At 50.5% G+C, this 22,510-nt stretch overlaps 1 protein-coding gene and 1 long non-coding RNA gene across 5 annotated transcripts in view; one reads left to right on the top strand and one right to left on the bottom strand.

Annotated features, from left to right (window-relative positions):
* Positions 1 to 4,448: 4,448 nt before the first annotated feature.
* On the top strand, positions 4,449 to 21,907 carry LOC123637972. Its single transcript, XR_006735122.1, has 3 exons — positions 4,449 to 4,696; positions 5,304 to 5,391; positions 21,822 to 21,907. It is a non-coding gene; the product is annotated as an uncharacterized LOC123637972 (long non-coding RNA).
* Positions 21,208 to 22,510, bottom strand: part of KCNIP1 (potassium voltage-gated channel interacting protein 1) — a 310,723-nt gene continuing 309,420 nt past the window's right edge. For 3 of the 4 annotated variants that reach the window (XM_045551194.1, XM_045551195.1, XM_045551193.1), the window contains one exon: positions 21,208 to 22,072. In XM_045551194.1, the coding sequence (XP_045407150.1) occupies positions 22,025 to 22,072 (48 nt within the window). In that variant the 3' untranslated portion in view covers positions 21,208 to 22,024. The remainder of the gene's footprint in view (positions 22,073 to 22,510) is intronic. The other variant, XM_045551192.1, reaches the window with a different exon arrangement.

Genomic DNA, 22,510 nt, shown 5'->3' on the forward strand with positions numbered 1-22,510 from the left:
TGCGACTCTCAGGAGTGTACACCGAGCCCAGTTCCGTGTGGTTCTCTGGGCTGCTGTCCCTGGCATCACCGACTGTCCCATCTGCAGCAAATCCTCCTCCTCCTCAGCTGGCCCCTGCTCCCTGTGGTCATTTGGGCCACATCCCCCCACCCCACAGGGGCCCTTGAGACCAGCTCTTGGGCAAGGTGATTAATTCCACTTTCTCATGAGTCACATTATCTGGAGAAGCATCTCTGGTTTTCGGGAAAGTCATGGATCGTAGAGTTGGCAAAGGGCCATGGGGCGGGGATGGTGCCCTGACACAGAGTGCCAGCTCCCTCCCTCCCCTTCTCGGCAGTTCTCAGCAGCCCGGGGGGGAATTCTGACCTGGGGGGTCAGGCCAGGCTTTATCCCTTTTCCCCAGTCTCCACTCCAGTGACTCCAGCACCACGGAACCTGACAGAGTCCTGGAGCCAGGTCTCTGAGGGTGGGACTCTGGGACTGAGACGAGACTCAAAGCAGGGTCACTGCTCGTGGCTCATCCCCACTGACATGGTGTTGACATTGTCCTGCACTTGCATTCCACAGTGACTTGTCCCTTCTATTAATAGCTAGTACAATCATACTGCGTGCAGGACTCCTCATAAATTGTGAACTGCCTCATTCAACGTGTTATTCAAATGTTATTTGAATTGTAGGTGGTTTCTTTCCTCAATAATTCAGGCAACATTTACTAGCACTTAGTCTGGGCCAAGTCTTGTGCTAGGACCTGGGGACTCACAGATGTATACAACGTAGTATATAAGAACCCCCTTGACGGGTTCACCGTCAACCGGAGGAGAGGAAGTTCTAAACAAGCAATGCTCGATGCAGGGCGACAAGTGCTCTCGTAGAGAAAGGAGCCCCATGGGATGGGAGAAGAGAAGGGAGAGGATGGGACACCTGGGGACCCTGGGAATACTCACCGGGAGGTGGCAACTGAACTGGTTCTTGAGGACGAGTAGCAGGGCCCTTCTAGGTGGCGTCTGTGCAAAAGGCCAGAGGGCATGAGGGGGAGAGGCTGTCCCAGGAAGACCCAGGGTAGGGGACATGAAGAGGAGTGTCAAGAGATAGGCCGGGGACACATTTGGAGAAGCCAAAAAATATGAACTTTATCAGCTAGAGGATGCAGAGTCAATAGAAGATTTAATCAGGGAGTCACATGCTTGGTGTATACAGTGTGGGAAAATGCATATCTGTTAGAGAAGAGCCCGGATTTGGAGGTCCCGTGCTTGGTGCCTGGAGAGGCAGTAAGATTTAGGTGGGGAAAACCTCTCTGCCGGGGATACAGACCCACCAGGGGCTGCCCACCTCAATAGTCAATCTGCAGACCTGGGAAGAAGATGTGGACATATACTCATAGAAGTTTGGAGAAGGAAGGTCCGAGTACCATCTTTTAATGAAATTTTATTTTTCTAGTAGGTTCTGGGACTAATACTCCTCTTTTCTGATGATCAAAATACTTTCCTTTATTTTAAAGGTGGGAAAATTGAGATCCTGAAAATATAAGCAAATTGCCCCAGACCCCACTTGTGGTCAATGGCAGAACTAGAACTCATGAAAACATGTGGGGCCGTGACTCTTCCAGTGATGAAATGACACAGCCATGAAGTACTCATAGGTGAGGACAGACTGACACAATTGCTTACAGAAGGTTTTGGGCCAGAGGCCACCCATGTTCTTCCAACTCTTGCAAAATCAGTCTTCACATCCCAGGAAGCGGTACCAGGGCGGGGGGAGCAGTGGAGAAAACATCTCCCTTCTTGCGATGCTGCCTGTACCATTCAAGGAGTCCCAGGGCTCCAAAGGCAGGCTCTTTGCTCAGGGCATCTTAACCACAGTTTCAGTGGAGGGGAACAGTAAATGACACAGCTTCTCTTTCTACTCCCTTCCATGCCAGAGAAATTCGCTACACAGGAATGCTGCCATTCTTGCCTCTCACATCTTGGATCCCCACTCTGGCTCTCAGCCACTGCCTCAGTGTCAAACTTTTGCTATGGTCACGGGGATGTCACTGCAGGTATGTATTTTCCATGTGACTCACCGAGAAGGATGAATTTAAAGTTTTCTCTTTCACTCCTCTATAGGGTTGCTGTATTCAGCAAATAAAAACACAAGACACCCAGTTAAATTTGAACTTCAGATAAACAATGAATGGTTTGTTAGTGTGAGTATGTCTCAAGTATTATATTATTTGGTGCTTATCTGAAATTTAAATTTAACAGGGCATCCTGTATTTTATGTGGCAATTCTACTCCTACTATGGAAAATGGCCCGTATCCATTTTTTTCTGACCAGAGAGCGATTGCTTACACTTGTTTTGCTATGATGCTCTGCTTGGAACTTGTTAAAATAATTGGCCAAAATACGCCTGTGTCTGGGGAGTTCCGTTGTCTGCACTTCTAGAAGAGTGTGAGAAATTGAATCCGAATATTGGTATTTCAGTTTGTGCCTGATGTTAGTTTCCTCTTTTGACTGGACTTATAGATCAGATTAGGGAGAAAACAACAGAAGGCCACTTGTTTCTACCTGGGCCCGGGCCATTAAGCACCTTTGCTTTTCAAAGGGCTGTTTTGATGTTTGTAACCATTACGGTTAATGTGTAATTAAACCACAGGTGAGGCCAGATCCCATCCCTGCTCTTTAAATGGTGTTTTTATTGATTGAGCTAATAAATAAACTGTTCATACCCCAATCATTTAGAGCTAATGTAATTCTTTAAGAGTTACAGAATAAAATTCACACACAATGGATGACAGAAATCATCCATAGACATTATCCGAGAAGATGACAGAAGTGGTTTTGGAAAGCCCCGCCACCCCCCAGTCAAAGTGAGCTGGGTAATGTCTCTGGGGGCGCCAGGTGGAGGAGACCAGCAATGGAGCTGTCACTAAGGAAGCTGAGGGACAGTGGGACAGCAGAGTTAGCCAGAGGGGATGGTCAGCCCGGAGCCTTGAAACGCACAGAACAAGAATGTCGTAGTGTCGGGCCTTGGGAGGGAGAGAGGCTGGAATCTGCTAGAAATGTTTTCAGGTCACCGAAAGGTAGTTCACGAGGCCTCAGCACAGTTCTGGGTGACAGCCCCTCCCCTCCTCAACTTCTTTTCCCTTGGCTTTGATTTCAGCCCAAGAAGTGATGTTATGTTTGTAATTTGGCTTCCCTTTCGATTTGCTTACGGGGATACCAGCGCTGACCATGTACTGTGACTACCCTTCCTCCCTCCCTCCTTCCTTCCTTTCTCTTTCTTTTTCTTCTTTCTCTTCCTCCTCTTTTTTATTCTTTTTCTTCTTCTTCCTGTTCTTGTGCTTTGCTTGTTATAGATCCGTTTCTCCGAAAAATAAGTAAAGTGGAGTTAATTCTGGTTTGTCCAAGACCCTCTTGAGAGCCTGGGTCATATGAGTTGGTTCCCCCAAAGGCTGGTCAGCCATCAGAGCACCAGCAAAGTCAAGTCCCGGGACTTACACTGGGGGCCAGGCCCTAGAGCATGGCAACCACGCCAAGGCCTTCTGCCTCTGGGGTCCAGCTCACCTGCATGGTCTGGTCAACACCCCTGAGCTCTCTTGAACTCAACCTCCTTGGACCAAATACGCAGTCCATCTTGTGGTTTATAACCAATCCTGTTTTTGTTTCACTTTATATGAATTCTTATAGATTGACACAAATGTCTTCTGGAGTGAAGGGAGGCATGGACAAACAAACAAATGCATCGTTGAATACGAGGCATCTGATGGTGGATGATATGCAGTTAAATATTACTCTCAAAAGAAAAAAAAAAAAGACTAGTCCTCAGGTGAGCCGAGGCGAGGGGAAACTGATGCAATATAGAATCCAGAACCTCTGAGTCATAGATTTAGCGCTTCAGTTTGCCTACTGAATGTTCCTTTCTCTCGGTCATGTGAAAAATGGGTCCCAAAGCCTTTCCATTAAGTAGCCATACACCGCCGGCTTCCTTGGGCAAGGCAACAGTCGGCCAACATTTGTTGTAGAAAGTAGCTGTTTGCAATCGCAAGTGCGCAGGGACCAGGCACACCTTTGTAATCTTCTCGCACGTCACATACAGCATGTCACATACAGAGGAAACTGCATGGAGGCAGGGGCCCTCAGCTCAGGGGAGGGCCGGCTGTCACGTCAAATGCCATCGCTGCTCCGTTCCACGGACGGTGCTTGCCCTGTGGGCGCTGGGCCAAAAGGAGTGTCCAAGTGATACTTCAGGTTTCTCTCCTTTTGGTTATATTTTTGAGTCTTATTGCACAGGAGGTTGACTTAAGTAATATAAGAAAGAGGCAGTTAATTTAAGGCTCGTTCATCCATTCATTAAATAAATATTAACAGAGCACCAGCTATGACCTGGCACTATGACCCCCCTTTTCATCCTAACAGGAACGAACGTGAGAAACAGACATCTTGTTTGGCTGGTTCAGGGGTGACGACAGTGTGTGGTTTGGTAGCCTGGACTGACGTCCTGCTGGGCACGTCAGAACTGCACATCACCAGGAGGTCACAAAGGTGGGAATGGAGCCCGGGGCAGGACAAAGTCGGGAAGGCAGGACAGGAGAGATGTCCAGACCCAGACAGGGATCCAGAATCCACATCCCCACATTCAAATCCAAGGACCCAAGACAGAGTACTTGAGTGTCATCTACATCCGATGGTTCGAGCCAGGCAAATAGTTGGCAAGGTAAGTGGTTAAAATACTGGGGTGGTGTCCGGAGCTAGGACAGCCACGAGAATGGGAGAGGCAGGGTCAGATAAGACTGCCAGGGCCACACTAGAGAAGCTTCTCTCCATCCATCCATCCATTCACTCACTCATTCATTCACCCAGCAAATATGTATTAGTACCTCTTCTGCGAAATACAAAGATGAATAAAAACATACTGCCTACCCTCAAGGAGCTTACAGCCTCCTAGGAGGGAAAGGCAAGTGACAATGATTACAAATACTAATTGAACCTTGTAGGATGCATTCTTTGTGCCAGTTCTCCACCCCCTTATCCCCACAAGGTAGCACAAAGAGGGCGAGGTATCACCTGTGCATGCTCCGGGCTGCATGACAGGAGAGGAGCACTGAGCCTAGGGAACCGGAATCTTCTATAATCGACAGTCAGCTTACCTGCCCTTTGCTTTGGAGGGAGACATTATTGTTATCTTTTGAGGCTATTTGCTATGCAGACATTCTTGAAAAGACAGACTGTAACCAAAACAGTGTCTCTGCTCACAAGATGTGCAGAAACACAAGAGACTCTTGGAAAAATGCTCCCCCAAAATGACTGGTTGTATCTTTTAGGATGACAGTGTTTGTGGAAACCATGAGAAGACGATACTGAGAGAAGTCCCCATCCCGAGTCCCCAAGGCAATCTTCCATCTTTCTCTGGTAGGACTCAGTCCTGGGGTAGAGATCCCCTGGGCCAGGCTGGTGAAACAGCGAATGGGGCCACCAGCAGGAGACGAATGGGAACGGGAAGCAGCTGCCATTCTCCCCTACTGGCTAATGTGAAGCCTTTGCTTTATGAAAAACATGGCTTCATCCTATTGGCATCTCAGAGCAAGTATCTAAATAGAAAAGTCAGTCTGCCCTGAGTGGGCATGGGCATTGTCTATAATACAGTGTGATGGTCTGAGGGAAGAAAGGAAATTAAAATCTCTTGAGGACCTACAGTCCACCAAGCTGTGCGATCAACAATTCGCCAACTTTCATTTCATTTAAATTGTAATAAATTTATCACTGTAATCATTTTGAACGCACAATTCAGTGGCATTCAGTTCATTCACAGGATTGTGCAACCAGTACCACTATCTAGTTCCAGAACGTTTTCATTGCTCCAAACAGAAACCCCACACCCGCTAAGCAGTCACTCCCCTCCTCCCCCTCCTCCGCCCCAGCGACCACTGCGGATGGCCTATTCCGATATTCATAATAACCCTTTGATATTAGTATTGTCACTCCCATCCACAGATGAGGAAGCTGCAGCTCAGAGAGGTCCATATGCTGTCCAAGGTCACAGAGGTGGCAGGTGATGAAGGTGAGGGGCTCTGCACTGAGCTCTCCAGGTAGAGGAGGAAGGTCAGTGGCTCGTGTGGCTTCAGGAGCACGTGTGCGTGTCCAGGGCATCAAGCAGGGCGGGGGAGGGGGAGTAGGAGTCCGGCCCACCAGGCTTGAATCGGAGGGAGGCAGGAAGGGGAGGTGCCCCAGGGGCAGAAAGCGACCAAGGTGTCAACGGAGGAAAGCCAGGCAGCCAGAGGGCCAGACCCCCGTGGTGGGGGGCCGTCTCTTGCTATAGTGGTGTCTGGGGCAGGGCAGCACCCCCAGTTCAGGGGCAACTTCTAGTACAGCAGGCTCCAGCCCCCCCTCCAGATCTAGCAGCTCTGTTTGCTTGGGTGAGCCCCCCAAGCAGAACGCCCCGGGAAGGCAGCCGGCTCGGGCTGCTTCTTCTCCAGGGAAACCAGACCTGTCTTTGGCTGAAAGTCTCTCTGGTCGGCTGCCAACACCTCCCGGCTGTCTGGGGGGCCGAGGGCCTGCGTGAGAGTTCATGAATGGCCCCAGGTCAGAGGCAGCTGCCAACGGAGGAGCTGTGTGAGCCTTTGTTCGTTTCCTGGGAACCCACGAGATGCTGGGTCAGGGCGCTGCACACCCACTGCAGTCTGCAGCCCTCCGGCTTCTGCTTCCCCCTCGAGCCGTATGGGAGTCGCTTTCTGGGCCTTTGCCCAAGCCACGGGAACTCAGGGAGCCCCTTTCTTGCTTGGGGCGTGTGGCAGGAGTTTGGGTGTGTTCCTTCATCGATGCCTAAAGCTGAAGCGCCTCACTGTCTCCCCCTCTGCAGAATGTTCCTCCCACCTTCCAGCGCCGCCCGCCCCACCCTCTGTGGAAGGGAGCTCTTCTCTGGAGTATCTCTCTTGCCCAGGGTGTGGCGTCCCTCGGCCCGAGGATTCTCAGCAGGTTAAGCCTTGCACAGAAAGAGCCCTTCCAGATGGGCTGTGCTGTCACAGCTGTCATGAAGGGCCCCTGCCAGCCCCCGAGGGCCTCTGGGACACAATCAGGACTGCATCTGGCTGTGCCTGACGCTGATCAGATGAGCTGGGAGGTGAGGCATGTGGCTTCCTCCTGGCAATGGTGTGTCTGTGAATGTGACCCTCACAGATGTCTGTCTGTCTGCCTCCCTCTCACTGACCCCAGGGGTGCGCCTGCACTGTTGCAGCTGGCAGTGCCCGGTCAGGGTGAGCGAGAATGAAGGGGCAGGCGGGCACAGGAGACATCTGGATCCAGGCGCGAGGACTTTCTCTCACCCAGCAGAGCAGGCACAGAGGCAGAGTGGACCTGGGTTCACCAGCCCTGCCACCTGCAACCCTGTGACCGTGGCTAAACGAATCCCTTTGCCTCAAGGAGCCACATCTCCTCATCTGGAAAAGGGGGTAACACATACCTCGCTGAGCTGTTGTGAGGCTTACATGAGAGGATGCACGTGAAATACTGGCAAATACACAACAAATGCAAATAGCTATTTTGGACTTTGACCTTTCCATTTGGCACCAACCTAGTCTAAAAGAATGAATAGCTTTGCTCTGGCCCCGTATCTCTTGGAGAGTCCTGGGCCTGTCCCAACCTTTTCTGGGATGTTTCTGATAAGTCCCCCTGTTCTGGCCTCCGTCTGACTGAGCAGGGTCCCCCAAGCTTCATGTTTCTGACTCCCAGTCCTCTCTCTGGGAAGGAGGCCCCTTGTGCTGTGCACCTTGACCACCCAGGGCTGCGAGCCGCATTCCCGTCCCTTGAGGGAGGAAAGTTGGCTTCCACACTCCTACTCAGCCTGCTGGACTGCTCCCCTCTCTGCTTAGCTACTTTTGTTCAGGACGATTGATGTCAGATGTCTGATCCTTACTGTCCTGTGGCTCAGGAGGCAGAATAGCACGAAGGCCATGCATGCTTCGGAACTAGACGGCTTAGGTTCAAGTGCTGGCTCCACTGCTGGCTCAATCGCTCCACTGGTGACCTTGGGCAGGTGTCTTCCCCTCTCTGCCTTGATTTCACCCTGTCTAGGATGTAGACGTGAGAATCTTACCTATGCACTTCAGGGCTATAAGGAAGATCAGGCGAGCCAATCCACGCTCAGAGGACACAGGACAGAGCAGGGAAGAGGGACGGGCTCTTGAGCTTTTAGTTACGATCAAGACCGCAATGCTGTGGGTTTGCCTAGAGACCACTGGGGCTCTGGGCCAAGTGTGGATGAGGGGAAATTAGCATGTTCTAGTTTCCAGAAGGGAGGAAGAAAATGAACATTATTTTTTGTGTCTGCTGGGTGTCCACCTCCACCCTAGGTGTTTGTCCTGTGCTTCTTTATTTGCCTCGATACAAACCCTGTGAGGCAGGCACATGTTTTTGCTCTGTAGCCAAGGAGGAAGCAGGCGAGGGGAGGTTAGACACCTTGCCCAGGTCTCAGCTCGTACATGATGAGTCAGGGTTCAATGCCAGATCTGTCTGAAAAGCCCATTCTTCCCTTATTACTTTTTACCTCTTCCTATTGGCTGAAATTGTCAGTTCTTAAACAGAAGGGGCACTGTTATTTAAGACCTGTTCATTGCATATGTTTGGACATATTTTAAGAGCTGCCAAAAGTGCTTATGTGGCCATGCAGGAAGACTAAATACGAGTTCCTCATCCCAAACTGCCCTGGAAGCTTTCAGGTCAAATTGCTAACACACTGATGACGGTTCCACTACCAATCTCTCCCTCTGTTGACCTGGGGATTTGGTTGTATGTGGTCATGATCTATGGCCACAAGAAAGTTAGAAAGATTCATGGCTGGCTCTGTGACATTTGTCACTTAATGTTAACTTCCTTTCATTACAAAGTGTTACTTGAACCAGAATAAAAAAAAAAAATGGAGAATGCTTACCTTTACATTAAGAGCCATCTAGAACCTTCTTATGTTTTCTGGGAGTTAAACATCTTCAGAAACAATGAACACTGCAGTTTTCATGAACAGCAGCTCCCCAGACCTGGGCAGACAAAAACCTCCCACGGTTGAGGCTGTAGAAATGGGAGCTGGGAAGGCAGAGAGATGGTCCAAGTTGTAAGTGGGAGACGCGTCGGAGTGGGTGCTTTTGGCTCTAGGTGATGGGCGTGGGGTGGTCCAAGGAGGTGGTCCAAGTCAGATGGTCCCTCAGATATCAGGAGAGGAGCTAGGTGGCTGACACGTGGCACAGTTGTCCAGAGAAAGCAGCTCCCAAGAGTGAGGAATTCAAATTCGGTGAGCAGAGGGATTGAGAGGAAGGGGGAGACCCAGGCCTCTCTCTTGGGGTGCCCCTGAAGGAGTGCTAGTGTCAAAGGCTGCCTGCCCCTGGGAAGAAAAGTTCTGTGTTTTGTCCCCCCTGCGTATCCCTTCAGTCAGGGATGTTTATTCTGGAGGAGGACAGAAGAAGGTGACAGGTAACCTTCTATCAAAATGGGGAAGCTTTTCCAGGTGCTCATCAAATAAATTACAAGGCCAAAGCAGGTGGAAATGGCACGCCTTATGCTTCCCCTCCAAACTGTCGTTCTGCCCTTGCTCCTTGGTCTGTGGCCCATCATCCCCAAAAAGAAAAGGTGGCCAAGCCCAGTTCCAACTGGCCTTGTGGCCTTTGCACCTGGGACAGAACAGAGTGGGCAGCAAAAATAGGCCTGGCAGGGCAGGGAGGAGAGGCAGCTGGCTGTGTCTGAGGCCACAGACAGAGGCCAACAACGTCCTCTCTCCGAGACCAGCTACACCCATCGACCAGGGAACCAAATCCAGACAGGGAAACACAATCAGACTTAGGTCCGGTTGTACAATTTGTTCATTCAGCAGCGGAGCCAGTGTCTCTTTGAGCAAAGGTGGAAGCTAATCCCTGAATAAATTTTCTCAGACCTTCTGCAAATATTTGTGTCTGAAGGAGGCAATTTTGGTAGCCTGGCTGAAACCAGCTTGCAGCGAATGAGAAACTCCCGCTTTGGCTTAAACTATATTTTCCTCGGGTCTGCAAGGGAATAATACCATGTAAATCTCTGCCAACAGACAGGTCTGTGGCGACAGTCACAGCTGGGCTCATTGTGTGTCCTGAGTGGTCTGCATTGCACCCTCACAACAGCTCTGTGAAGTAGGTGCTGTTGTGATTCCCTGTGTTAGTCAGGGACCTTCAAGAGCAAATGCCAAGATGGGGTTAGAGGTGCCAGGAATTTATCGGGCAGAACGTCTGTGAAGGGTGAAGGGGAGGGTCGTGTGGGTCTGACAGCTGCAGAAGGACAGATTGGGAGGGAAGCAAAAGTCGCTTGTTAGAACCATTTGGGGTCTGGCAGGAAGGGGCCCTACTCTGAGCCCTTACCCGTGAGGTGGTCAGGCAGGTGCTCATGAAGGAGGTCTGAGCAACATCTCCGTGGCCTGCAGAAAAGGAAACTGAGGCACAGAGAGGTTAAGTAACTTGTCCAAGGTCTGACAGCCAACAAGTGGCACCAAAACTGGGCCGGTGCCAAAGCCCACCCTCTTAACCATGGGGTCACGATGGGCTGTCAGGTTTTTTGTCAGTTTTGGGGGAGAAGTGCTTTGGTGTAGGGTGCAGAATCAGGCAGACCTGTGGGCCCCTTCTCACTCTGCCGCACCGTAGCTGTGGGCCTGTGGACAAATTGAGATTGAAGTATATAATGTGCCTGGTGCAGTGGTTAGCACGTAGTAGGTGCTCAGTAAATATTAGTTCCTGATCTCATTCCACTCCCTAGGGGAGGCCACCAAGTCATACAACACAAAAAGGGACAGAAAGAACAAGCAAGTCTAACAATAGAGTGGGGTGGTGGTGTTCTCAGTAAAGTTGTTTTCCTAGAACTGTCCAGAGGATCTGAGAAACAAGGCCCCAGACTGTCCCCACCTTCAGGTCAGGGCTGGTCTGCTCAGGACACACGGGTTGGTTATAACTGAGATCCTCTCCATCATCATGATTAAATGATCTGGTCTCAGTTTAGAGATCTGTCTCTGGGCAGTGGCTGGGGGTGTCAAGAGCCACCCAGCCTGCTCCTGGCCTAATCCAGGAATCCCATGAAGAACGCTGTGCGGGACCTGGAACCGCGGCCAGCAGGTAGTGCAAGCTCTTCCAGGTAGTTCTAAAGACGTGCTTCCTCTTGTCTTCCTCGTGCATGAGCCGAAGACCAGGGGGAAGCCTGGCCCTATGGAAAGCCCAGTTATCAACCTGGGGGAAGGACAGGTGCCAGGTATGGGCCATTCAGGTGGGTCAACTCTATCATGATGTCCAAGGTAAGTGCACTTTTCCATGTTGTTAAAAATCTCAGGAATGTTGGTGAGAGATATGGTCATTCAGCAAAGAATTCCTGAGTGCCTGCTACGTGCAGGTGTTGCATGAGGCACCAGGCATATGTGGGGGAGATGAGTATGATGTTAGCCTTGCCCTTAAGGAGCTCTCAATCCGGGAGACCATGGTCACAGAAACAGTGGAACAAGTGCCCGGATGCAGAATGGACAATGTAGAGGGAAGGAGAAGTGGGAGGGGAAGTCAGCCACACACGGGGTCAGGGAGGCTTCTCAGACATGGCGAAAATTATATGGGGTCTTGAAGGGAGTCTTGAGGTTTGCCTATGGGCAAGGCGGAAAGAACATTCTAGGAAGAGGGAACAGTGTGTACAACGGCATGAACGTGGGGAACACCACACAGCGAGGGGAGCTGCCTATGGTTTGGTTTAGCTGCACGTGGAGTCCTAGGAAAGCAGCGTGAGCCTGCACAGATGCAGACGGGAAGTGACCAGCAGGCCGTGAATGACACCCCGCTACTTAGCAAGGCCGTGAGCCCTTATAGACTGCGTGGGATCCTTCTTACGGAGCACGTTGGAACAGCACCACCAACAGTAATAGTAACCATGATCATTATTATTCTGTTTTTTATAACCAAGTGCTCTTTGTGTGCCAGGCACTTTGCTAAGGGCATTATCAAAGTTAATGTATTAAACCTTAAAACAGATGAGGAAACTGAGGCACAGGAGGACAGTGAGTGGCTGGGTTGGAATCCAGGTGCCCGACTCCAGGGTGCATGGTCCCAGGATGCACACCGGCCCTTGCTTTTTGCTTGGTGAAGAAAAGCAGTTGCCTGAAGCCCAGGAGTATGACAGATACCCTACTCGTCCCCATGATTCAATAATTGCTGTCCTAGCCTCGCCTCTGAGACTTGGGTTTTACTTAGTGTTTTATTAACGCCTAGTGTTTTGGTATATGCTGTTGGGAGGAGGAATAATGAGCTTTTCGCAAGTCCTGAGATCGTGGGATGAAGGGTTTCTATCGCAGATCCAGCTTTCAGATAATTCAGTCTTCCCGTCACTGGTATGGCCTGGCTAATGTTGCTCCCCATTCCAAGTGTCAACTTACATTCCTGAAAGGCTGCCTGGTGACAGCAGGAATGCTTCTGCGCTGATGGCTCTGTGGGCGCCAGATTTGCCTGGGGCTCGGGCAGGTGGGCGGATGCTGAAGTAGGCACCAGGCTGGTCCTGCAGTGGCCTCTGTCATGGAATGCAGCCCCGGCCGCCCCCAGCCTCCTTCTCTCCCTGGGAGATTAACATTATTGAATCTCCACAACAACCTTAGGCAGAAGGTCTTAATATTTCCATTTTCCAGATGAGGAAACTGAGGCTGTAATCCTGTGAGGCATTATCATCCCTGTTTTATAGAAGAGGAAACAGGGGCTCAGAGAGGTGGAGTCACTTACCTGAGGTCACACAGCAAGTACATGGCAGCAGTGGGGTTGGAGTTCAGGCCTCTCTGACTCCAAAGACTCCAGGACAACCGTTCATCCTGGTCAGCCGAGCAACTATACTCTGAGGAGGGCACAGGCCCCGGAATCAGGGGAACATCTTGTTCTCCAGCCCCCGATCTCCAACCCCAGCACCCACATCCAGCTTTGCAGGTCTGGCAGATGGAGAAACAGGGAGGGATATTCCGCCTTTCCTGCTCCTTTGTCCCATGCTCTGGGGCCCTGACTCTGCAATACTGGGGAGAACACTGCATCAGGAGGCTGGGTCGAACCCTTGTGTCACTGTCTTGACCTTGGCTGAGTCACTTGTTTGTAAAGTGCGGTGATGAGGATGCTGGGAGAAAAAGGCTGACACCAGCCAGGGTTGCAGCCCCTACCAGCATGGAAGGCCACTTGGCAGGCTTCTCTGAAGACCCACAGTGGCTCCCCCAGGTGGCTGGTCTGACCTGCTGGACCACATTTCTCACAGCCTTCTGACCCCCCCAGTACCTCTACCCCTCAACCTGCTTAGAGCAGGTTTCTGAGTTTCATCCCAGAGGGGGACATTCCAGAGCAGACAGCCCAGCTGCCTTTGTGACACAAACCAAAAGTAAATACAGGAATATTTACTGAGTATCTGCAACTTGCCAGGCACTTTCAGTATGTAACCCTGCTTGCAGCAACCCTGGGAATTTTATCCTGAGTCTACTTTTGATGGAAGCAAGGCTCAGAGGGCCACCTGCCTAAGGGCATGCAGCTGGCAGGAGGGGAGCCAGCATTCCTGTCTGGTGGCCTCATTCCTCCCCCTGCGCTGTGCACTGGGCTCTGGAGTGGGCTGCTCTGAGGGCAGGGCCTTCCATGGCCGGCATCTGTGGCTGTCTGTCTGTCCAGGAGGCAGAAGCCAGGACTGACAACTTGGGCTGGGAAGGCCGCTTGTCCTCCGGACTGCTCATGATTTTCAATCAGAAGAAACTGAGACGCTGGGAACAGCTCTGCCACCTGCCCTAGCCCCACCCCAGGCTCCGGGCAGGAGCTCAGATGCACAGTCCCCACCAGGCCGACCTTAAGCTACCCTCAGGCACAGGTGGGCCTTAAGGAGGCTCCCTGCTGGGTGTGGCACGGCCTCTGGGTTCTGGTCAGGGCCCCACCGGCAGCCACCTGCGTGGACAGGGAAACAACTCTGCATCTGGGGTCAGACGCTGCTTCGGGCCTGGCTCCACCAATGACCAGTGCGATCTTGAACAGGTCTCTTCACCTCTGAGCCTCAGTTCTCTAGTCTATAAAATGGGATCATATCTTCACCTCACTGCCTCACAGTCTCCCTGCAGCGTGGGAGGGATAAATGAGTCACGGCGTGAAAGTGCCGAAACCGAAAGCCCCAGGCAAGACATGCTCCGTAATTCGCAGGCCTCAGTGCAAACGGCAAGGTGGGTCGGGCGGCCCCGCGGCGGGTCCCGGCGCATTCGGCGGGCGCGGGCTCCATCTAGCGGCGCGGCGGCGAACAGCACCCGCGGCTCACCCCCCCCCCCCCCCCCCGGGCGGGCGCGGGGGCGCTTTCGAGTCACCCCCGCCGCCTCCGTGTGCATCCTTCATCTCCAATCGGTCACCTCGTGCTCTGCAGTGTCCTCTCGGGTCTCTACCACTGCTCCCGCCCCGTCATGACCTCCCCCTGTTTTTGGCGGGCCCCTCCGCGGGTCGTCCAGGAGGGCGGTGGGGCTCGTTGAGGTCCCCGCCGTCCCTCCCGGAGCTACTCGGTGTTTGGGTCTCTGGACGCACCCTGCCTCCACCTCCCTTCCAGCCTGCAGCTCCGTCTGACACCTCCACCTTCTGTGGCTCTCTGCCGCCTTCAGGGACAGCCCATCTCCCCAGCCTGGCATCCAAGGACGTGCCCTGGGAGCCCGCCTCTGTCCCCCTGCGGCGCCACCTTCAGGTCCTGGCGCGCCCATCGCCCTTCAAACCCAGTCCCTGCCTGCCGCTGTCCTTGGGGGCACCACTCCCCCACTTGAGGTCTTCTTCTTCTGACTGTCTTCCTCCGGGTCCCACCTCTGCCAGGAAGCCTTCCAGGACTACTGGACTCCTCCGGGGTGCCGCCCCTTCGTGTGACCAGCACCTCCGCGGCTGTTGGGGGCGGTGGCCAGGTTAGCGGGGCGCACAGAACGGGCTCTGGCGTCGGACTCGCTGACCGGAAACCTGTCTCCCGCACTTTGGAGCCAGTTTCCTTGTCGATAAAACGGGACATCAAATGAAATAGGACCATTTTTGTGATGATTAAATGAGATAATTTATCTTAGGCATTCAGAGTGCTGTCTGGCTCATTGTTAGCACTGAATAAATGTTGCTGTGGTCATTATCATTATCGTAATTAGGTTCTGTGCCCATTAATGACTAGCAGTGTGACCTTGAGCCAGTGACCTCACCTTATTGAGCTTATCTCCCCGTCCGGAAAATGGGGAGATTATTTCCACTCCTATGCCAGAGGGTTGCTGTGGCCCTAAGTGGGGTGCGATACTGGAGGTGCTGGCACATAGGAGGTGCCAGTCCCTCTGGTCACCTGGGGTTGTGGCTGCTCATCAGATGGCTGCTCTTACAGTCTCTTCTTGGCCATCTAGAATTATCTAATTTTAGTACAGTTGTCTTTAACCTCTACCCTGTGTTTCCTCAACCAAACTTGGATCCCCTGAAGGGCATACATTGGTTTTAATGGGTGTATTAGTCAGGGCTCTCCAGAAACAGAATAGGAGGCATGTGTGTGTGTCCAGACACACACACACACACACACACAGATTGATTTACTTTAAGGAATTGGCTTATGTGATTGTGGAGACTGGAGAGTTTAAAATCAAGACCCGGGAGAGAGTAGATGTTTCAGACTCCAGAGTCCCAAGGCAGTCTGGAAGCAGAATTCCTTCTTTCCTGGGGAATTCTGTCCTTTCTCTTAGGGCCTTCAACTGATTGGGCGAGGCCCACCCACATTACGCCAGGTACTCCGCTGTGCTCAAAGTCTACTGATTTTATGCACTGACTGCCACACTAGAAAAAAATTTTTTCCCCTGTGGTCATGGTGTTTTATTATGAAAATAGGATAAAAACTTTGAAACAAAACAGTCCATTGTGATTTAACGAAAAATTTGTTATTTTTTATTGTTTTCTGTGTGTGAGTTATATGCAACTCATGTGGCACTAGAACCAACTTTTACGTTTGAGTTGTTTGTGACTCACGACATACTTATTGAATTTGTTTCGGAGAATTGAGTCTTCATATGCTTCACGAGGCCCTGGGCTCAAAACTAGTGTGAGTTAAATACAACTCACATGGCAGTTCATGTGTTAAATGTTAATCTCATTTAAAAAATTCCTCCACAGCAGTGTCTAGACTAGTGTCTAACCAGAAACTGGGTCCCATGGCCTCCTCACATTAGCACGTCAAATTAACCATCCCAGTGGGCTGACACTTACCGTGTAAGGACGTCATAAGCTCATTTATTTCCTTCCCCCTCTGCCTCCCGAACACCTCCCTGCCTTCTTCACTCCTCCTTTTTCTTCATTCTTGATGAGTAGCCAGTTTGGTGCCCTCTCTCGCTCTTCTCCACGGAATCCACAATGATCTGACTTTCCCCCAGGCACTTGCCTGTTCTGCATTGGCACGAACAGTGAGGGTCTTTGGCCCTCAGGGCTGGGCAGGAAGTGGGGTTGGGGTTAGGTGGTGGGAGGATTGGATACTCCTAGTTCCCAACTCCCTGCCACTAAATCCTTGGCCCCTTTAGGCATAACCAAGGAGAAGACCAGCTGAATGTGGCTCACGCAGGGGGGGAAAGGTGAAATAGGGTTAGGGTCCTCTTTTTCTTGCCTCCACTAGTCTGGATAAGGGGCCCTGACTGGGCTTTGGGGGCAGGAGGGCTGGGTTGGGGCTTCCTGCGGGGAGTGGGGAGTGATGTGATGTAGCTGGAAGAGCTTGGTTGGGAATGAATGGGCCAGAACAAACACCAGGGAGGGTGAGACAACGAGGCTTCTTAATGGAAAGTGTCAAATTGCAAGCTACAGAAAGTTCAACTCAAACTGCCTTAAATAATAAAAAAATGAATTTATTAATATTTATTGATACATACAACCAACGACACTAGAGGTAAATGTAGCTTCAGGTGAAGCTTGATCCAGCAGATCAATGATATAACCGAGGAGCCCATTTCTCTGCATCCCTCTGCCTTGACCTCTGTGATCTCTGCTGTTCATCTACAGGTTGGCTTCCCTGCAGGTCACAGAATGGTTTCCCGGGGGTCCCAGGGCTATGCACTTTTTCATTCACATCCAGCAGGAAAATGACCAACTTTGTTTCATTGTTCTCAGTAAAAGCCCCAATATTCCATACTGTTTGGACAAGGTTAGGTTTTATGCCTTCCTCTGAGCCATCACTGTGGCAGGGGCATGGGAGGTAAGGGTTGGCCTGGCCCCAGTCCATGTGCTCTGTTCCCAGAACTGGGAGTGTAGTCAGCTCCGCAGAATCTCAACGTATTCCAAATTCTGCCCAGGGGGTTGGCACCCCCCTCTTTGAGTTCTGAGTTTTGTTGGTCCGCAGGTAGGCACTGGACTAGGGTACAGAGCTTGCCAAGTCTGCCTGTTAGGTTGGGCCTGATTTTGATGTGGAAGGGACACGCTTATTTCGGCTCCTGCGAGAAACCCATATGGTCCTCTTTGCACATGGACTCAGCTTTATTGCCTTTCGAGGGAAAGTAGTTTGGCTTGGATTCATGGGTTTGTTTTCATTGCTTTTTACTAATAGTTTTCATGACAGCTGTTTCCTAACACCTCCTGGTGTTTGTGTATCATTAGAGCTAGTTTTAGGAATAGATGGAGAATGGTTTTCACACTCTTTAAGAAATAAAGCTGGGCATGGATTTCGGAGCTTGGCAGACTTTTAAGCCCATTTCCAGCTATGTGGGCAAGTCCCTCCATGTCTCTGGGCATTGCTATTTTCATCTGAAAAGTAGGTTCCCAGGATAGACATCTGCCTCAGAGGTTGTGGGAGACTCAGGTAGATGTTGTTCGTGGAGAGCCTGAGTTCCTGCCAAGCTCTGCAGACTGCTGTTCAGAGAAGCCTCACTCTCCACCCTGTCTAAAGTAGCGCCCGCTCCCCTACCCCCTGCCACCGGCCACTCTGGTCACTCTCCAACATGTCACACATTTATCCTCTTCATGCTACTTTATCTAAAATCTTTCATTTGTTGTCTGTTTCCTCCCACTAGGATATGAGGGTTAGGAATGCAGGTTGTAAATATCTGTCTTATTCATCATAGGTTGCCGCTGTGGGCAGTCAGGGCTCAGTCCTATCCAGAAGTCAGAAGACAGCATAGAAAGGACCACAGAGCTCTTCCTACTGACAGGAGTGGGGTCTGGGGTTTTTGACCACCTCTCACCAGTCATTGGTAAGGACTACTTCTAGGACCTGCTGATGACCTGACTCTTCTGGCCTGCCCTGTCCCCAGGCAGAGCAGGCTGTGTTTTGTCCATTTTATGTTGCTATAAAGGACTACCTGAGGCTGGGTAATTTATAAAGAAAAAGGATTTATTTGGTTCATGATTATGGCTGGAAAGTTCAAGATTGGGTGAGGGCCTCAGGCTGCTTCCATTCACGGTGGGAGGTGAGGCTGTGCAGAGATCACATGGTGAGGGAGGAGGCAAGAGAGAGGCGGGAGGTGCCAGGTTCTTTTTAACAACCAGCTCTGGAGGGAACTAATAGAGCCAGATGAGATCACTCACCCCACCCCTCGTAGGGAGGGCATTAATCTATTCACGAGGGATCCACCCCCAGGACCCAAGCCCCTCCCATTAACACCCATCTCCGAATCAGGGATCGAATTTCAACATGAGGTTTGGAGGGGACCGATATGCAAAGCATAGCAGGCTGTCATGGCTGGACTCTGCCTGTGATGGTCAGAGGCGGTTGGCGGCAGTTGAGTCCACCTGCCCACCAAGGGGATACGGGCAAGACAGCCACGGCCCCTGCTGCACGGTGAGTCCCCATCAGCGGGTGTGATGGTGAGAACTGGTTGGGCGATTCAGGAGGAGAGGATCCCTCCAGGAGGACAAGTTGGAGAGGGAGCCAGGAGGCTCTCATTGCTGCAGCATGTTCTTCCCCCATACGTACCAGGACAACCATGTCCCTTTCTGTTGTGATCCATGTGAAGGTCAGTTCTGAATCCTCCTTCCACCCTGACTTCTCTCTGAATGTCCCCAGGTGCTGATTTTCCTCTCGTCACTGTGTGCTCAGGACTGTTGGTTTCTTACTCGTGGTCTGGCTGACGCAGGGAGAAGGGCACAAGCCCTTCCTCTGATCTAGAACAGGAGTTCTCAGCCCTCGGTGCACATCGGAATCACCTGGAGAGACTTTAGGGCATTGTGGTGCTCAGGGCTGTACCTCCAGAGACTCTGACCCAATTCACCTGGGATAAGGCCCAGGCATCTGGCACTGCAAAAAATTTCCCTTTCTCTGCTCCCAAGGTGACTCTGTGCAGCAGGGTGGAGAGACCCTGGCCTAGACCTTTCTGCCACAGGCATCTGACACAAGGTCAGAGGTATGTCTAGCTTCAGGTACAGCTTGATTCAGCAGATCAATGATATCATCAAGGGCTTAGTTTCTGTTTTTGTTTTTTTTTTAATCTTTCTGCCTTGCCTTATGTGATGTCTGATTTATTAGGCCATTGGTTAGCAGATCAATTCTCAGAATTTCTAATTAGTTAGCAGCATGTCTTAGGGCTACAGGTTTTCTCATTCATGTCCAGTAGGAGGGAGAACATCTTTGTCTCATTATTCTCTGCACAAGTTGTGGGAGTCATGCTGTTTGAATTGGCTTAGGTCCCAGGCTTACTCCTGCGTCAGTCACTGGCCGAGCGGCTGGCTCAGACCACGTGCTCCATTCCTAACACTGGATGTGGTTGGTTCCCCATCTTAGCCCTGTCCTGTGTGCACATTACAACCACCTGGGAGCTTCTGAAGAATTCTGAGGCCCAGGCTCACCTTCAGAGATTCTATTTCAATTGGTCTGCGGTGGGGACATTTTCAAAGTTCCCCAGATGATTCTGATGTGTAACCAGGGTAGAGGACCACTGGCCAAGACATTGCACAGCCTCATGACGCAGATTCAGACCCCGCATGGGAAGGGTTGTGTGTGTAGATCCACCACTTGGGTCTAAGTGGATGCCTTGCTGGAGACCAGCCACATGTCTGGCAGTCTTAGGGGCTGCAGCCAAGCAGCCCAAACAGGGGAACCAACCTGCAGCTCCTACAGCTTCCAAACGTGAGAGGCAACCATAATGGCCATCACAGTGGGAGTATTTCACAAACGCAGGAGATGTTTTGGTGGCCAGCTCATGCTAGTGATCCGTGGTTACCCGAGACATTCCTCTTCTCTGCATGTTTCCTTATCTGTTACAGGGGTTCAAAGAATAACCTACAGATGATGAGATTTGTGGGAAGTATCTCAGTTCCTTGGGGTGAGGCAGAATCCCCCTAGTAGGAAGGCTCTATGATAGAGTGAGAAGAGATTAATCTCTATGGGGTCCCTGTCTCTTAGCTGTGCTACCTTAGGCAGGTCCCCTTACCTCTCTGAGCTTCAATGTCCTCATCAGTAAAACCAGGACTCTACCTTCTGGAATGTTCTCCTGTGAGCATGAAATAAGATAATGTAAATAAAGTCCCTAGTGTAGCACCTGGCACATAATAGGGGTTCAGTAAATTGCTTTTCTTCCAAGAATGCTGTTACCTCTTAATCTTTTTTAATATGATGTCAAAGGGGGAAAGCAAGACCCACAATGTTCAACATAAGTAATTATTTGCTGGATGTAGTCTGAAGCCACTTGATCCACCTCTGGACTCCAAGTCCCTCAGCTGGGGTCCTTCCAGCCTCTTCATCTCTGCATCCTCATCTACACCACAAGGGGCTCCCACATTAGAAGGTCTTAGGAGTGGAAATCTTGTTGGAAGAAAGGTGTTGTGAAGGGTCTTGTCTTGAAGTTGCATTTGCATGTGGTCACAGTATTTATTTGCATTTGAATTGGATGTTTGCTTGGGATGGCTTGGGGGCTAGAAAGGATGATGTCACCGCTTGGCACAGCCCTGGCATAACATAAGTATAGCTGACCCCCGAACAACATGGGTTTGAACTGTGTGGGCCCATTTACATGCGGATTTTTTTCAACCAAATGTGATCGAAAATACGATAGTCACAGGATGTGAAACCCGTGTTTACAGAGGGCCAATTTTTCATGTATACAGGTTCCACAGAGCCAACTGTGGTACTTGAGTATCCTTGGGTTTTGGTGTCTGCGGGGCTCCTGGACCCAATCCCTCCTGTGTACCAAGGGCTGACTGTACTAATAACTGGATGCCAAATGAATGGAGTAACCTTTGGTTTTCACAACTTACCTCTCCTACCCAATGGAGTCATGGAAGAAATGATTGAGAGTGTAAGAAATAGTTCTGTTTATTGATTAGAACATGGTATAAAATTACAGCAATTTGCAGGCATTCTGGACTTTTTGGGAGGGACATGCAGTGCTGGGCTCGAGCAGGGGATGGAGTGGAGGTATGGACCACTGGGCAATGGCTCCCTTCCTGGGCATGTTAAGGGACTGGTACTACCAGCACAGATGTTAGTTGTGAGAGAACTATTGGTACTTGTCTCTGGAAACAAATTACGTGGGCAGTTCGGGTCATCAGACAATGCCATGCTTAATAATTCAGTCCTTTCCCACGTGTGTTAGGTTCTGGCTCTCCCAATCTGGTTATGGTAGATTCTAATTGTTCTGTATAATGCTCATTCTTCCCACCAAAGGAAGGGAAACAGGCACATTGGTTTGGGAGGCCATCAGAGAATGGTGTGCACTTGGCTCAGGTCCTCTTGCTTCTAGATTCATCAAGGTCTACTCAACTTGGAGGCAGTGGACGGGGGTCACGGAAGCAGAAAATTGTGCACTACTGTTTAAGCTCAAGCAGAGGGACCTTCCATAGGGCAGCAGTGTGAAGAGATGAGCATGCTTCCAAAACAAACTCAAATTTCATATTGTCTTTCTCACGAAGAAGGAAGAGGAGGAGCTGGCAATCAGAGACAGCCACGTGATGCTGGGTTCCATAGAAAGTCTTCAGCAGAGAATTCTTCCAAAGTGTAAAAGTTATTTCTGTCCCAAGAGTTGGTGTGTAAAATCAGAACAAGGGCAGAACAGGGTGTTAAGGTGGTTGTTTAGCACAATGTCTCTGAGAGCTGAATGGCTGAGTGTCACCAGTTACATGACATTTTGAAACAGCTGGAGAGACCTCATGATGTTGTCATCCTGGGGAAGGAAGAAGGAAAAGAGTGTGTTTCGAACTCTCTGAGGCTCCTCCCTGAGCAGCTCTGTAACTCTGGTGAGCAAATCTCAAGCTTTTCTCATCCTATGTGGAAAGAACTCCACAAGGGTATGGGAAACAAGGAGCAAGGGGTGGGGACGTAGAAAGTGATCAACTCAAAGCAAGAAGCACCTCTGCTAGCCTTAAAGAAGAATTCAGAAGAAACAAATATTCTAGTAAAACAACAAGTTACCTCTTCTAAGAAGCTCTGGGCAATTGTATTTTATCAATTTTCCAAGTCTACTAAGATGATCACATTTTCTTCTTTTTATTCTATTAATGTGATTAATTATATTGACCAATTCTTCAATGCCAAACCAATCTTGAATTCTTAGAATAAAACCCTTTGTTTATGATTTATTATGCTTTTAAAAAATATATGT

The sequence above is a fragment of the Lemur catta genome, chromosome 5 (genome assembly GCF_020740605.2).
Source record: "Lemur catta isolate mLemCat1 chromosome 5, mLemCat1.pri, whole genome shotgun sequence".
NCBI lineage: Eukaryota > Metazoa > Chordata > Mammalia > Primates > Lemuridae > Lemur > Lemur catta.